Source organism: Pezoporus wallicus, unplaced genomic scaffold, assembly GCF_028554395.1.
Source record: "Pezoporus wallicus isolate ANWC-B61680 ecotype Strahan unplaced genomic scaffold, APGP_CSIRO_Pwel_v1 contig_7331, whole genome shotgun sequence".
Taxonomy (NCBI): domain Eukaryota; kingdom Metazoa; phylum Chordata; class Aves; order Psittaciformes; family Psittacidae; genus Pezoporus; species Pezoporus wallicus.
The window spans coordinates 415,897-430,307 of record NW_026637727.1 but is presented as its reverse complement, the minus strand read 5'-3'; the positions used below and the strand labels follow the sequence as shown (position 1 = coordinate 430,307).

The 14,411-nt window shown below is 36.9% G+C and overlaps 1 protein-coding gene across 2 annotated transcripts in view; it reads left to right on the top strand.

Annotated features, from left to right (window-relative positions):
- The window catches only part of CDH8 (cadherin 8), a 153,914-nt gene that overhangs the window by 72,943 nt on the left and 66,560 nt on the right, over window positions 1-14,411 (top strand). For both annotated transcript variants that reach the window (XR_008971958.1, XM_057407419.1), the window contains exon 5: window positions 327-446. Coding sequence is in view for 1 of the 2 variants with exons in the window: in XM_057407419.1 (XP_057263402.1) it covers window positions 327-446 (120 nt within the window). In the remaining variant the exon portion in view is untranslated. The remainder of the gene's footprint in view (window positions 1-326; window positions 447-14,411) is intronic.

Genomic DNA, 14,411 nt, shown 5'->3' with positions numbered 1-14,411 from the left:
TCCTTGCAAATGCTTGAAGTCTACACAGATCTATCAGGTAGCTTTAAATGCATTCTACAAAGAAACCTTAAATAATACATCTACTAAAAGGGTTTTTCATTTACCCAGAAATTCAGTCTGCTGGCATATACCATCTTGAAGGAAAATGTTTTGTTTGTGTTCCAGAATTAATGTTATAAGTTGTTAGTGATAATTTGTGTGGGGTTTTTTTATATTGTCATGAAACTCACAAAGAAATTAATTTTTGTTTCAATTTATTTTTTGAATGTTACGCAACTTTCTAGTAAGAGTGTCAACATTAATTGTGTGTATTCTTTTTTATTTAGGCACCTCCGTTACTAAAGTAACAGCTACAGATGCAGATGATCCAGTTTATGGAAATAGTGCCAAGCTGGTTTATAGCATTCTGGAAGGACAGCCCTACTTTTCTATTGAGCCACATACAGGTAGGTGTCTCCGAATATGAATCCCCGGGTTATGAAATGGCCTCAAGTTAGGCCAGATTGTTTATATTGGATATTAGAAAAAAAAAATCATCACTGCAAGGGCTGTCAAACACTGGAACAGGCTGCCCAGGAAAGCAGTGGATTCACAGTCCCTGGAGGTATTGAAAAATGTGTAGATGTGGCACTTGGAGGTGCTTTTTAGCAGTGGACTTCACAGTGCGAAGAACCTGATGATCCTAAAGATCTTTTCCAATCTAAAAATTCTATGATCCTATTTACAAAAGTGACAGCCTCTCACGTGTTTCATATAATATACATAAACTGGGAGGGTAAGTGGATGTCTGTCAGTAAACATAGAATCATAGAATAGTTAGGGCTGGAAAGGACCTTAAGGTCATCTAGTTCCAACCCCCATGCCATGGGCAGGGACACCTCCCACTGAACCATTACATCCAAGACTCTGTCTAACCCAGCCTTGAACACTGCCATGGATGGAGCATTCACAGCTTCCTTGGGCAACCCATTCCAGGGCCTCACCACCCTGACAGTAAAGAATTTCTTCCTTATATCCAATCTAAAATTCCCCCCTTCAAGTTTTAACCCATTACCTCTTGTCCTATCACTAAAGTCCCTAATGAAGAGTCCCTCCCCAGCATCCCTATAGGCCCCCTTCAGATACTGGAAGGCTGCTATGAGGTCTCCACACAGCCTTCTCTTCTCCAGGCTGAACAGCCCCAACTTTCTCAGCCTGTCTTCATACAGGAGGTGCTCCAGTCCCCTGATCATCCTCGCGGCCCTCCTCTGGACTTGTTCCAACAGTTCCATGTCCTTTTCATACTGATGACACCAGAACTGCACACAATGCTCCAAGTGAGTTCTCACGAGAGCAGAGTAGAGGGGCAGGATCGCCTCCTTTGACCTGCTAGTAATAACAAGTCGGAACATGTCTCTCACTTCTATTCCATCAGAGTGTGATCATGTGAAAAGACAAAAAAAGTCTGCATTCTCTAATGAAAGCACTGGTGGTGCTAATATAACAGAAGTTACTAAAGCAAAACTGAAGGTAGTGAAATGCTGTCTGTCTTACAACTGATTGGGGATTGAAAGACTTGGTCTGAGGAATTTAATGAGCATAATTTAATTTTCAGTATAAGACTGTAGTATTTCCAGTTAAAGAAAACAGAGTGTAGCTTGGGAATTTTAGTGAATATATTGTGTATTTCCATTAAAAATTAGTTTTCTTTCTTGTTTGGATGGATTGGGGGAAAATAAACCATGGTGCTGAGTGTTGGTATGAAGTTTTTATTAGCGTGCAATTAGGATGACTTTATTTCTCTGTGGCTTTAAGGACTTGAGAGTAATCTGAAAGAACTGCCAATAAATCCATTCCCTTGTTTTCTATACATATGTCATATATACAGAAAATTCATTTTGTTATATTTGGTAAGTGGTTTTTAAAGCGATTTGGTATGATTTCTTATATTCTTTCACCTGTTACTAGAAGCTGGTTTTGGTCAATGTGAGTCAAGCAGCTGTGATCTCCTAAAGAGGAGAAAACTGTAGCTCATTTTTAAACATTCACAAAAAAAATCTGGATTTATATGACCACAAAGGATTAAATAAGAGTAAAAATTCTTGTCCTCGTGCAGATTAGCAAAACTATGAAATAAATGCTAGGAGAAATTATTAAATGATGCTTTTGATGGATCAAGTATGCTAAGTCTTCTCCCCAACATTAAACATAGTATTCATAGACTTTTAAAAGTCTGGAAGGTTTTTTAAGTCTTTCTGGTGAGATTGCATGGAAAAAATTATTTCCCATTCCTAGAAATGTCCTAACTTGCAGGGACTTTAGGCAAATAGTATAGGTTGATAAATATTAATAGATGAATCCATTAAAGTATTTTCTTCTGGTTGAAGTACAGCTATCCTAAATGTGAACATAATCCCTGGAATGTGATTCATTATTTTATCTTATGCTGCATAACGGAAAAACAGTAGCTTGTTTTGAAAATAAGTATGTCAAAAGGCTGTTATTAGTGAGTTCATGCTAGCTAATTTGTCACATGTGATTTGGAAATATAACTCTGAACAGACCCCTGACCATCAGGAATCAAAATATATGATTTGGTTTTCTTTAATATTACGAATTCTTGCATGCAATTATTACTTGAGTTAGCTGTCTTAATTAGAGGGATTTAGCTGTAAGCTTTTTTTTCAGTTTCTACTAGGGCAAGTTACTGCTTTAGTATGGGAACACACATGGCTTTCACAGAGGAGCTCAGAAATGTGTTCTCCACTTACACGAAAGATTTTCCACTTCTTTTTCACAAAAGTAGCCTGAAAGAAATATTCCAAATATAAAAAATATCTTTCATTTTACTCAGATCTATTATTTCTATTGCATGAAAACCTTATGATTAATCCACTGAAATAACTATTCATCACCTAGGAAAGTGATTTCTACTATCATGAAAGCCAGCGAAAAATCCAAAGCTTTTTGGTGAATCTGAAAATCATGATTCTTCTCCTGTTTCACTAGAATCAAATTTCCCCCAAACCTTCTTTTCCAGTTACAAATATTCCTTTGAGTAACAGTTCAGTTACTGTGAAAATGACATGTTAGTTTCTAAAGGGAATTTAGTCACAAAGAATTCAGCTGTGGCTTTGCCACAGTCCCTGGGTAAGTGGCTTCATATTACAGAGCTGCTTCTGAATTAATAAGTGGTTTCTAGATTCCTTATTTTTATAGATTTTCATTTTTCTTCTATAGAAGACATCGCTTATGTTCTTCTCTAAACCATTATAACTACATGAGTTTATGTACTGAGGCCACACTTTGTTTCTTTGCCATCCCTATGTAATGGCTTTCATCTGTAGAGTAACTACCATACTAATCTTACAGCTACCCACCAAAGAGTTTGTTAAATTGGGAGAGTATGCAATTGTTCCGTGACTTTAGATGGACCTATCCAGTGCTTACAATATTTTAAAATTTGCAGAATTTCCTTTTGTGTCTGTCATTCGTCTTCACTCACTTAAAGAAATCTTAGCCATCCATGCTAAACGTTAAATTGTGTAGAGCCCTCCAGCATGTCTTTGTTTAGGATATGTAAACAATACATATATAAAAGTCTAGTCATTAAGCCAGCCAGATGGAGGTAGTTATGTAGAAACTGAAGCCTTATATTGCACAGGATGGGAAAGATTGCTGTAAAAAGCAGCAGCCTTATAGTTGTGGGGTTTTTTTTTTGAAGAAATGTGTGTTCAGAAAATGTAAAGAACTATGCAGAATAATTTATTTTCTTTATTTAATTTTTTTCTTTATTTTTAATTTCTAGCACCAGAATTTTGGAGGAAAGGTATGAGCAAGATTTATTACATACCAGAGAGAGCTTTATAGGTTGTTACAGGCAGTCTCAAAATGCCAATAGTATTATGATAAGATAGCTACAATTTTGCAGTAGCTTGTGACACTGTGTATTTCACCTTTTAAAGTCAGTGGTGCATAAAACAGGCACACTTGTTTAGCAGCTATATAATTTGCGCAATAGTGCTGATACCATGCACAGAGAGAGTGGAAGGTGCATTTTAACAAAAAATGTCCAAAGTAAATAGAAAGTATGTATGATGTTTGACTGGGTTATTTTTACATTTATCAAACCTTAGCAGTGTGAACCATCACAACTCTTAGTAAGCTGGATACGAAAACACATTATATTACACGTTTGTATGTAGTACTTTGAACCTCACGTGGGAAGATGTTTCGATACTGTTGTGACAGTGTGCAAATTAAAACAGGACAGGTATAGTAGTGTCTTATCCAAAACAATTCAAACCCGACAGTGATCCTCCAAGCATGGTAGATACCTCAGGGTTTGGGGTTTGTTTGAGCTTTATTGTTGGAGGGATGTGGATGTGTATATAGCTACATTTTCTCTGTGGTTACATTGAAATAGTGTCCCAGCTAAGTTGAAAGTCTTTCCAAATAATTTAAAACACAATTGTTTCTGAACACAGGTATTGTGTCTAGAATCTTGTCTTTCCCCAAATGGAATCTCTATTTAAAGAAATGGACTATGTTAATGTAATCCACTTCAGAATGAAAATATTTTCTGTCATTCATAGGAATGTGTCTAATGCTATCAAAACTGTAGCTACTTAGAGCTGATCTACTTAGTGCTTTTCTAGATGACTGGCTTCTTACTAGCTTTGTTTATTAGAAATTAAAATTAGATTTAAATCTGTGCAGCTACCAACACCAGGGCAGAAATAGATACCCATAATTTCTTTTAATTTCCTTCCTGAGACTAAAGATTATCTGAACTTGCTGCTTTCTTTTAATGATATGCTGAGAGCTGATCATCAGAAATAATCCCAATCATGCCTCCTGATTCCTCTCCCTTCTGTAGTACCCTGAACAAAAAGAGGAGCAAAGATATAGGATATGGCTTCATGCCTATGGTGGAAAGGGTTGCTATACTTGAGGGTAAGTGTGAGGAAAACAGTTGCTTATTCTTCTGCTTTTTTGTTCCTACTAACTTGATATTAAATAGGTGTAGTCCTTACCTGAATCACACTCTTGCTTGAAACACTGACATTACTTTCAGCCTTGCTGAAGCAATTCTATAATGCTGGGTGCACAGAAAGAAGTACTGGTAAGTGACCCATAAAACAATAATTTTCCATTACCTTAGATGAAAAATGCATATACTTCTGCAGTTCTGGAATGCAAGTTCTTCTGTATGAGTTATTAGCCACATGAAAGAAGGTAATTCAGAAGTTATTTTTCATTCAGTACTCTGAATATGGCATAGGGTAAATGCTTTTCTGATGTCTTGCTCTGAATATTTTTCACTTTTTATAGGTGAATTTTGTGGATAGAGAGTAAATATAAATAATACATTACAAAGATACATATTCATATTTTCTATTAGAGGCTGAACTTACAATGTGATAACATCAGATTAGTAACAGAACTCATGGTGAACCAATATATCATCCATAGATCATTATTGTTACATGTGGCTAACTGATGTCAGGTTTCCTGACTTGTGTGTTTTATTTATATGGGTAACAGGCTGTATGTATTTTCTCATAATCCAAATCATGACAGTCAAAATGGTGGGGAAGGGTGTCCTTAATACTGGTAAAAGTAGCTGAAGTATACTTCTCCCTTTCAAGCTTTTCCCAGGATATTAAATCATGACTGTCAGCTTTAAAATAAGATTATCATAATGGAATGCAATATCAAGTGACACTGTGTTCTCTTATATAGGAATGGCAGAGAAAATAAGTTTTCAGCTGTGTCTGATTTATTTACATTTCACATGGACTTAAATAACATCACTTCTACACATACCTGAAATATGGTTACTGACAATGGCAAACTACGCCCAACGCCCAGTCGCAATGGCAAATACATTGTCTTACTCAAGCGTAAGCACTTACTATATATGAAGAAACAGATTTTAAATGCTGCCATCTTGGATATGGTCATTTGGTACAAAGCCAAAATTCAAGTTAGAAAACCTGAGATGAATAGAAGAGTCAGGAGACATAGAAAACTAAAGACTCTCCTAATAGATTGTGGATATTTTGTGAAAGTGAATAATTGATTTTTTTTTCTATAGCTAGCTTTAGCTTTCAGGTGAATGTGCACATGTTTTAATCAACAGAGCTTTTAATGATTTAGTATATGGCCCTCTCTGGACCACAGTTTTGAACCCTGTGGTTCTGAAATCAGAACGTAAATGGGTAGGCCTGGGAGGAATGAAAACAGCATTCAGCAGAAGTCAGGTTTTAATCTTTTATTTTAATTTGTAGTCTTTATTATCTTCTTCATCTAGGCCTTGAAATACAATCCAGCAGGATAAAAACAAGTAGGGTAGCAAGAAGATAAATGACGGCAACTTTTGAGTTTCAGACATGTTTGTGATGTTACAGACTACTTCTCCTATCTGGTTGTTAATGTCCTGTTCATTAGTATTAGTACGTATCAATGACAGCGGAAGCTGCCCTCAGAATATTGCATGTAGTACTGATGAGACCCGTCATCATAAAAAAACTACTGAAATGCTGAAGAAAGTTCAAAGCAGGGTAGCTAAGGTGAGAAGAATATTACTTATAATGAAAGATTGATTGAACTTAATTTGTGTAAACTGGATAAGAGGTGATTAAAGGAGGATATGAAATCACTGCACAAATATTTGAGAGATGTTAATAAAAGAGAGGCACGGGGACTGTTTCTGTAATAACTTGTGATAAAATGACAAGGCAGCATTTTCAGGTGAGGGAGATGGGAAAACAGTTTTAATACAGGAAGTAATCTGCAAGTGTAAGCGGAAAGTAATAAGCTGCTAGGAACAGAACTAACTCATGTTCAACAAAGCCTTCCTAAATAGTTCAGTTCCTAAATAGTTTAGATTTAAAGCCTCATGGGATCAGTGTAAAGAACTTGTTTGATGGAGCTGTTGGAGCAAGTCCAGAGAGCAGGGCCATGAGGATAAGGGGGCTGGAGCAGAGCACCTCCCACACGAAGACAGGATAAGAAAGTTGGGGCTGTTCAGCCTGGAGAAGCTGCATGAAGACCTCATAGCAGCCTTCCAGTATCTGAAGGGGGCCTACAGGGATGCTGGAGAGGGGCTCTTCATTGGGGACTGTAGTGATAGGACAAGGGCTAATGGCTTCAAACTAAACAGGGGAAATTTGGGTTAGATATAACCCAGTGCCTCACCACCCTCTTTACTGTGAGGGTGGTGAGGCACTGGAGCAGGTTGCCCAAAGAAGTGGTGAATGCTCCATACCTTGCAGTGTTCAAGGCTGGGTTGGACAGAGACTTGGGTGACATGGTCTAGTGCAAGGCACCCCTGCCATGGGCGGGGGATTGGAGCTAGGTGATCTTAAGGTCCTTTCCAACCCTAATTCTATGCCATTGGTCAGAGCCTGGATAGAACTGCTGCTTTCTAGTTCATTTTACAAGGTAGTGCTGCTGTGATATCGTAGAATCAGAAGAGTTAGGGTTGGTATCCTTGCCAGTTACTACATATTTTAAATTTACTAAATTTTCAGCAAATAATTTTAAGAGGCCTGAGCTGGCATGGATAGATATTTATGAAAGTAAGGTGTAGGAATTCCCCTTCCTAGAGCAGAAGGGAGGTGTGTGCAGAGCATACAGAAGGAAGGTCCATGCAGCCCACACAGTGAAATTCCAAGCACATGCAAGGATTTCTGGAGTTTATACCTGGTTGTTTCCATTACAGCACCTTCAGCTCTGTTTGACAGTACTTGATGCACTTAGCCACAATGCTGAAAATAGAGTATATTTTCAAAGTACTATAAATCTCTTCTTGTCATTGTGTACTAAGTGTGCTATGCAACCTTAGGAGTTTTGTTAAGGTGTCTGTATGGAGATTTCTTGGTTATTTTAAGAGTTGTCTTGATGACAGCCCATTAGGAGAGACAGTTGTACTGACAAACCATTAGTACAGCAGACCTGAGGGTCAGTCCTACAGTCCTTGCTTTTCACTTAGAAGTATAAAGGGCAACTATTATGGATAAAGTATGTAGGATTGGGTCCTTCAGTAGCAACAAGAGTGGTCTTTTCAGATTAATAAAGGAAGTATAAAATCACTGCAGAGATGTTCGAAAACAGTTATGATGGTCTGTACTTGGTAAAAACAAGTGGCTTGAGATCAAGACAGACTGGTATTTGGAAAAAAGGTGATTTCTGCTTCTAAAATTTATCTATCAATACCAGTAACAAAAAAGCTGATACTACACATTTCTTGCATTTCAGAACAATACCTCTGTCATTGTAGAAAGCTAGTGAAATAGGACTTAATCGTTTTCCTCATGCTGAGTCAGAAAACAGGCTACATATCTAAATAATGTTGCGCTTCAAGAGATGGAATTAGAGGAATTTGAACTACACATTTCAAGTTGGAAAGCATCTGAAAATGAATCCAAGGCTACTTTCTGTAAAGTGTCTACTATAACTATATGCATTTGTCGTGGTTTAAACCCAGTCAGGTAATTTGTTCACTCACTTCCCCCCACTTCTTGCCCTCCCCCTGCTCCCAGAGGGACGGAAAGTAGAGTCAAAAAGAATGCAACTCCCACGGGTTGAGATAAGAACAGTTTAGTGACTAAGGTATAACACAGATCACTACTGCTACCACCAATAATCATAATGATAAAGGAAATAACAAGGGAACAGAATACAACACCTCAGCACCAGCTGACCGATAACTCACCCCCCAAGCCCAACCAGGCTCCGACCGATACCTCCTCCAACCCTGCAGTCTCCCAGCCCTTCCGGCTAAGTCCCAGTTACATCCTGGGCATGACGTGCTGTGGTATGGAATACCTCTTTGGTCAGTTTGGGTCAGGTGTCCTGTCTCTGCTTCCTCCCGGCTTCCCCTCCTCCCTGGCAGAGCATGAGGCTCACAAAGTCCTTGGCCAAACCAAAACATCCTTGTTATCAGCTCTGTTCCCAGGCCGAAAGTCAAAACACTGCACTACACCAGCTACCAAGAAGGAGAAACATGACTGCTACTGCTGAACCCAGGACAGCATTAAAGGATCATTAAAAATAAAATCCTAAAAGAATAAGGTCATAAATGCAGTGCAGAATGAATATTCACCACATTCATTCTCTGTTGGGGAGAGGGTGATCCTCTGGCTTATGTCAGTGAAGCTTGGTCCCAGGGAATGGCTGGTAAGTAGAGGTGAAAGCTATTTGCCTATACAAGCTCATCTGAATTAAAAAGGCAGCATCATAATAGATGTTATCTGGACAAATCCTATATGATATTCTTCAAGAAGAATATCGGTAGAGATAGGCAGGTAGTGTTAATTTATGCACTAAGGCAAACTTACAAGGTCTACTTAGAAGCAAAATCAGAAAACATAAATATGGACGTAGTATGGCTGAAAAAGAAAATACAACAGATTGTTGGTTACACAAGAAACAAGAATTAATAAAACTATATTTGACCATGTTGCAATTTAACAGAAAGACACGCAGTACCATCTTCCCCATTCAATTTTTAAAAATGCTCATGTTACTAAAATATGTACCTCTTTAGCCTCCCTCTTGCAAACACAAATGTGGCACAGAATCACTCAACATAAAATGCTGTAACTTAGTATTCAATTCCTCACTTCATTATTATTTCACTCTGGTTGATGTCTTTGATCTGAAATATATCTACATTGGAGTGTAGTTCAGACAGCTCCTTGAATTGACATTTTTTAAAAAACTGCAGCCAATTTTGCTAGAGATTGAAAATATATTTCTTGTCTTGCTAACTTAAAAATCCTAAGGCATTAGAACTAAATAAGAAATGCAAATATTTGATTATCATTTTCATTTTTATTTTCAAAACCATTATTTTTATGAAAGGTAAATTGAAAGTAGTGGATCAGTATTTCTGTATCCCATCATCAATTTTATTTTAATTTTCAAGAAAGTTAGTTATGCTCTATTAATTTTTTTTTTTTTTTTAATTACGGTATGGTTTTCCACAGATCTCCAAGTGAACCTTTTTTTATTGACTGCTAAAACGTCACTGAAGTCAGTGTGCTTTATGGGAATACAAAGAATGCGTTTCAGGGCTCTCTGAAGAAATTATAAGATTGATTTTTCAGGAGTTTGGGCCCTAAATGACTGTTATATTTAATAAAAATCTCCACCAGGATTTTAGCACAGAAAGAAGATCAAAGCAATTACTTAGGTCTTCTAAAATGAAGAAAGGAAAGTTGACATAGCAGGAAGTCTTCATCAAAATGTGTGAGATGAATGAGATGCTTAAGAAAGGCTTTTCAAGGCCAGATTCTAATTTTGCATAGTGCTTCTTTGGTTTTGTTCCACATTCTCAATTATTATTATGTGTAGGTTTATGGCGTTATGATAAAAAGCTCCTTCATAAAATGGAGTGGAAAGCAAAAAGTGAAAAACAGATCCTTATTTCTATTGTTCCTTTTGCTTCTTTTCATCAGCTATAGCCTCTGACACATTGCTGCTTTTCCCCTGATCTTTTTCAGTGTGAGACAGTGTATATTCTTCCAAATAGGTTTTTGAAAGTAGTCCACAGGGGTACATTTTAACCGATTCAAGTTGTGAGGCAGATTGTGCAAATTGCTCAGTGTGTGCATTTAGGACCACTGTAAAAGTAAATCCCATTCTACAGCTGTTTTATTTGCTATTGAGCAGTGTGACACCAATAGCTGCTTAGGAAAAGCAACTCAGCCAAAAAAAAAAGAAGAAAAAAAACCCAAAAAAGTAGTTACTTCCAGTACTACTATATTGGGTGTGTTTTCATTCTTTGAAGAAATAGATCACTTCTTGATTTCTGTACGTTTCAACACAGTTCCTGATGTTTCCAGCTTTAGACAGAGGTTCTACAGCCAAATTATGATGCAGGTATCTGTTCAGTGGTTGAACTACATGTCCATCAAATATTTTCATAGGACTAAGGTTTGTGAAATATTTTAGAATAGAGACAGTATTTTCATGAATAGAGAGAAAGCCTTATGTTACACAACATGGATGTAAGAGACCTCAAGTGAGAATACAGTTGAGTGCCCTTGCTTCAGAAAAGGATCAGGTTTAGCGTTTCTCATTTTCATAAGATGTTTGTTTGATAGGTTCTTAAAAACTCTCAGTAATGGAAATACTACAAATTCTTCAAACAGCCTTCTGTCTGTACTTACCTTCTGTTTTAGAAAGTGTTCCCTTAATGTTTAACTGAAATCTCTCTTGCTGCAATTTAAACCCATTTTGTGGTTTATATTTTAAGCTCATCATTTCTTCTCTTATCCCCAGTGGAAAAGGAGAGTAGCTTCCAGTAGTTTTTATGTATTTGGATGTAAAGTCTTTCCTCATGCTTCCCTAACTATACAAACCACTGTTTTTCAAAAGTGGACACACCATTCCAGGTGCAGCTTTACCAATATAAGTGAACTGGAAGGATTTTTCTACAGTCCTTCCATATGACATATTAGCTAATATACCAGGAAATGTTTGAGTGTTTTTATTCAGCAAAAAACTGTTGACTCATATTCAGCTCATTTTTGATTCCACAGTTGTTTCTGCCTTGTGAGTCATCTGCTCTGTTGTAATTGTGCAGTTAATTGTTTCACCCACACAAAATACTTTTATTTGCCACATTCAGTCACATCTTGGATTTTTAGACCATCCAGTTAGCAAAAATTGCTTTGAACTCTAATCCTGTTCTTCCAGTACTTTCAATGGCTCCCAGCGTTGTGTCATCTGAAAGACTTGATAAGTTCTTCATCTCTTCCATCATTCAAGAAATACCGAATGATGCTAGAAGCAGAACAAACCCTATGAACCACTTCATTCATCTATCCACTTTGACAGTAAGCCATTGATAACTTTTCTGAGTACAGTCTTCCAACAAGCGTCTACCTGCCTTACATTAGTTTGCAGTAATTCTCATCCCTCAATTTTAAACTACTCTCCTGTTTGGCACATATCATTTTCATCCATCATAGCATGCTGAAAGTGATTATGTTTTTATTCTCAATTTGTTTCTGGGTTGAAGTAGAGCAGGTTGAATGTTCAATGTGTTAATGCTCTGTGTACTGGATGCATATCAGTATTTGGTGAGCCTGAACTGTTTTCTAAAAACAGATTGAAAGTTTCAGGACGCCCTGTGAGCTCGGACTGAGAACTCATGAATAAAGCAAAAGAACAAATAAATATCCATTAAATTCTCTATTCTTAACACTATCAGTCTGTCTTTGTCTCAATCACATTACTTAGGTAAGGATGGAGCCTTTTTTCATTCATTAATTTGCTTTATTAGAGATATGCTTCTCTTTTGCTAACCTCCCTTCTATAGATGCTGAATATGGAATACTAGTGGTAACAATCAGCCTGTGTAATTTGAAAATATTTGATCTTTAAAAGCCTTCATCTCCTCTTACATTAATTAAAACAAAAAACTTCTTTTTAGCTTTTTATTGTGTTTGAAATTGAAACTTGGCTGCTCAAAATTTTAGCTTCTCTCAAATGGTTTATGAACTGAGAAAGTAGATAGGAATATATGAAATTATTGAGAGAACAGGTTGTGTTAGTATTTTTATAAAGAATTGGGATGCTTTTCTGTATGTCTTAAAAAGCAAGAAACTGTAATTCTGATTTAGGCACTTTTAAAGGTATTTAATCTTCTTGATATCTTTCAAACCATAGACAAGGGCTAATAAACAAATTAAAATACATATCTAGGAAAAATCATTACTTCACTGAAATAATTAATTTGTCTCAGAAAAAAATGCAGAATACAAAATGTGACATCTTATTCAAGTCATCTGTAGGCTAGACTTAACTATGTAAATTAGATTAAAAAAAATAAATAAAGCAAACAAGGGAAACTCTGCCTAAAAATAATAATGGGAAAAAAAGTTATAGTAAGCTTAATACAAACCTCATTGAAATACAGTTTTAATTGGTAGTTGGATCAGCTCTATTAGTGAAAAAAAATAATGTGGGCCAAATTCTGATACCTTAAGTTTGCATTGGCATCCTTTTTATGAGTCATCTTATCTATATTATTCACAGAATTATTCACAGAATGCATTATTATTATTCCTAAATAGTAAACCAGTCAGTCCAAACCAGTCACAACTGTCAAATGCTTTTAGAAATAAATACTATTTTCTCTCCTTACCAAACCTGCTATAGAGGGAATGGCCCTACACTTTCACTGAACGTATTTTGCACCTGTCACATCTAATAAATATTTATTATTACCTTCTGGGTTTTAGTGTTCCCCATTTTCATTAAAAAAAAATGATCAGAAACATGCTTTTCAGTGTTCTGCAAAATAACTTATGTCCTCTCCTATAGACGGTATAGAGTAGTCAAATTACGTGAATGCTGTGTTTCAAGGTTGCTTCATAAACTGCTGTGAAGAAAGCTTCATGCAGGGGCTGCCCTTCCGTTTGCTTGGGAGCTGCTTTTAGGCTGAGGTTCTGCTGCCGGCCCCTGGCTGTGCTACATCTGCACCCAGGCTCATATATGGATTCTGACCCAGATCCAGACCCTCCGGCTGGGTTTCCTGCCCTGGCCTCATGACTGCCTTCTGACTGGGTGATTGTCAGACCGTGGATCAGCTTGGCCACAGCCCCATCATTGTCCCTAGATCTGAATGAAACCCTGACTTGCCACTCTGCAGTGTGGCTCCTTGGTCACTGCTCCTGCCTTCCACATTTCCACACTCCTCTTCCAGCTCACCTGTATCTGCCTTGCAGTTAGCCTTGCTTTTCCTAATACCACTTACCCATGTTGGAATGCAAAATCACAGATTATACATCAAGTTCCTTGGGAACAAGAGATCAATCTGGCTTGGCAGTCCCAAGCATAAGATAAAGGTTTCATTTTTATCCAGAATTGTATTTATTAAAAAAGTAAGAAAGCAAAACAAAATATTACATGGAAATAATTTACAAAAATGTAGGTTACAAGACTGTTACTGTGTTACTGTGTTACGTACATTGCATTTATTTGAATGCCTTACACTTACCCCCCTTGCTCTTAGCTTGGTCCTGTACTCAGCCAAGAAGAGATTTAATCAGATTCTTCGTATTACAATATTAAAGATCATCAGATTCTATAATTTACTAAAATGCATCTCTACTTAGTGATAAAGACCAGGAGCATTTATTTATTCACCATATATACATGAATAGATAATCTCAGCATTTCAGCCAGAGTGCCATTTCCAGGAAGCTTATTTAACAGAAACTATGCCATGTGAAAGAAAAAGTGCTATCTGAAGTCTCCACTGATATGCCAGTCGCAACAGAGAAACCAAACCCAGCAGATTCACAGTAAGTATTGATTGACATCTAAAAATTCCTGACAATACTTCAAAAAAGAATAGGTTAAAAAAAAATCCCAAAACAGCAGTGTGAAAGGTAATGAAATGTATGATC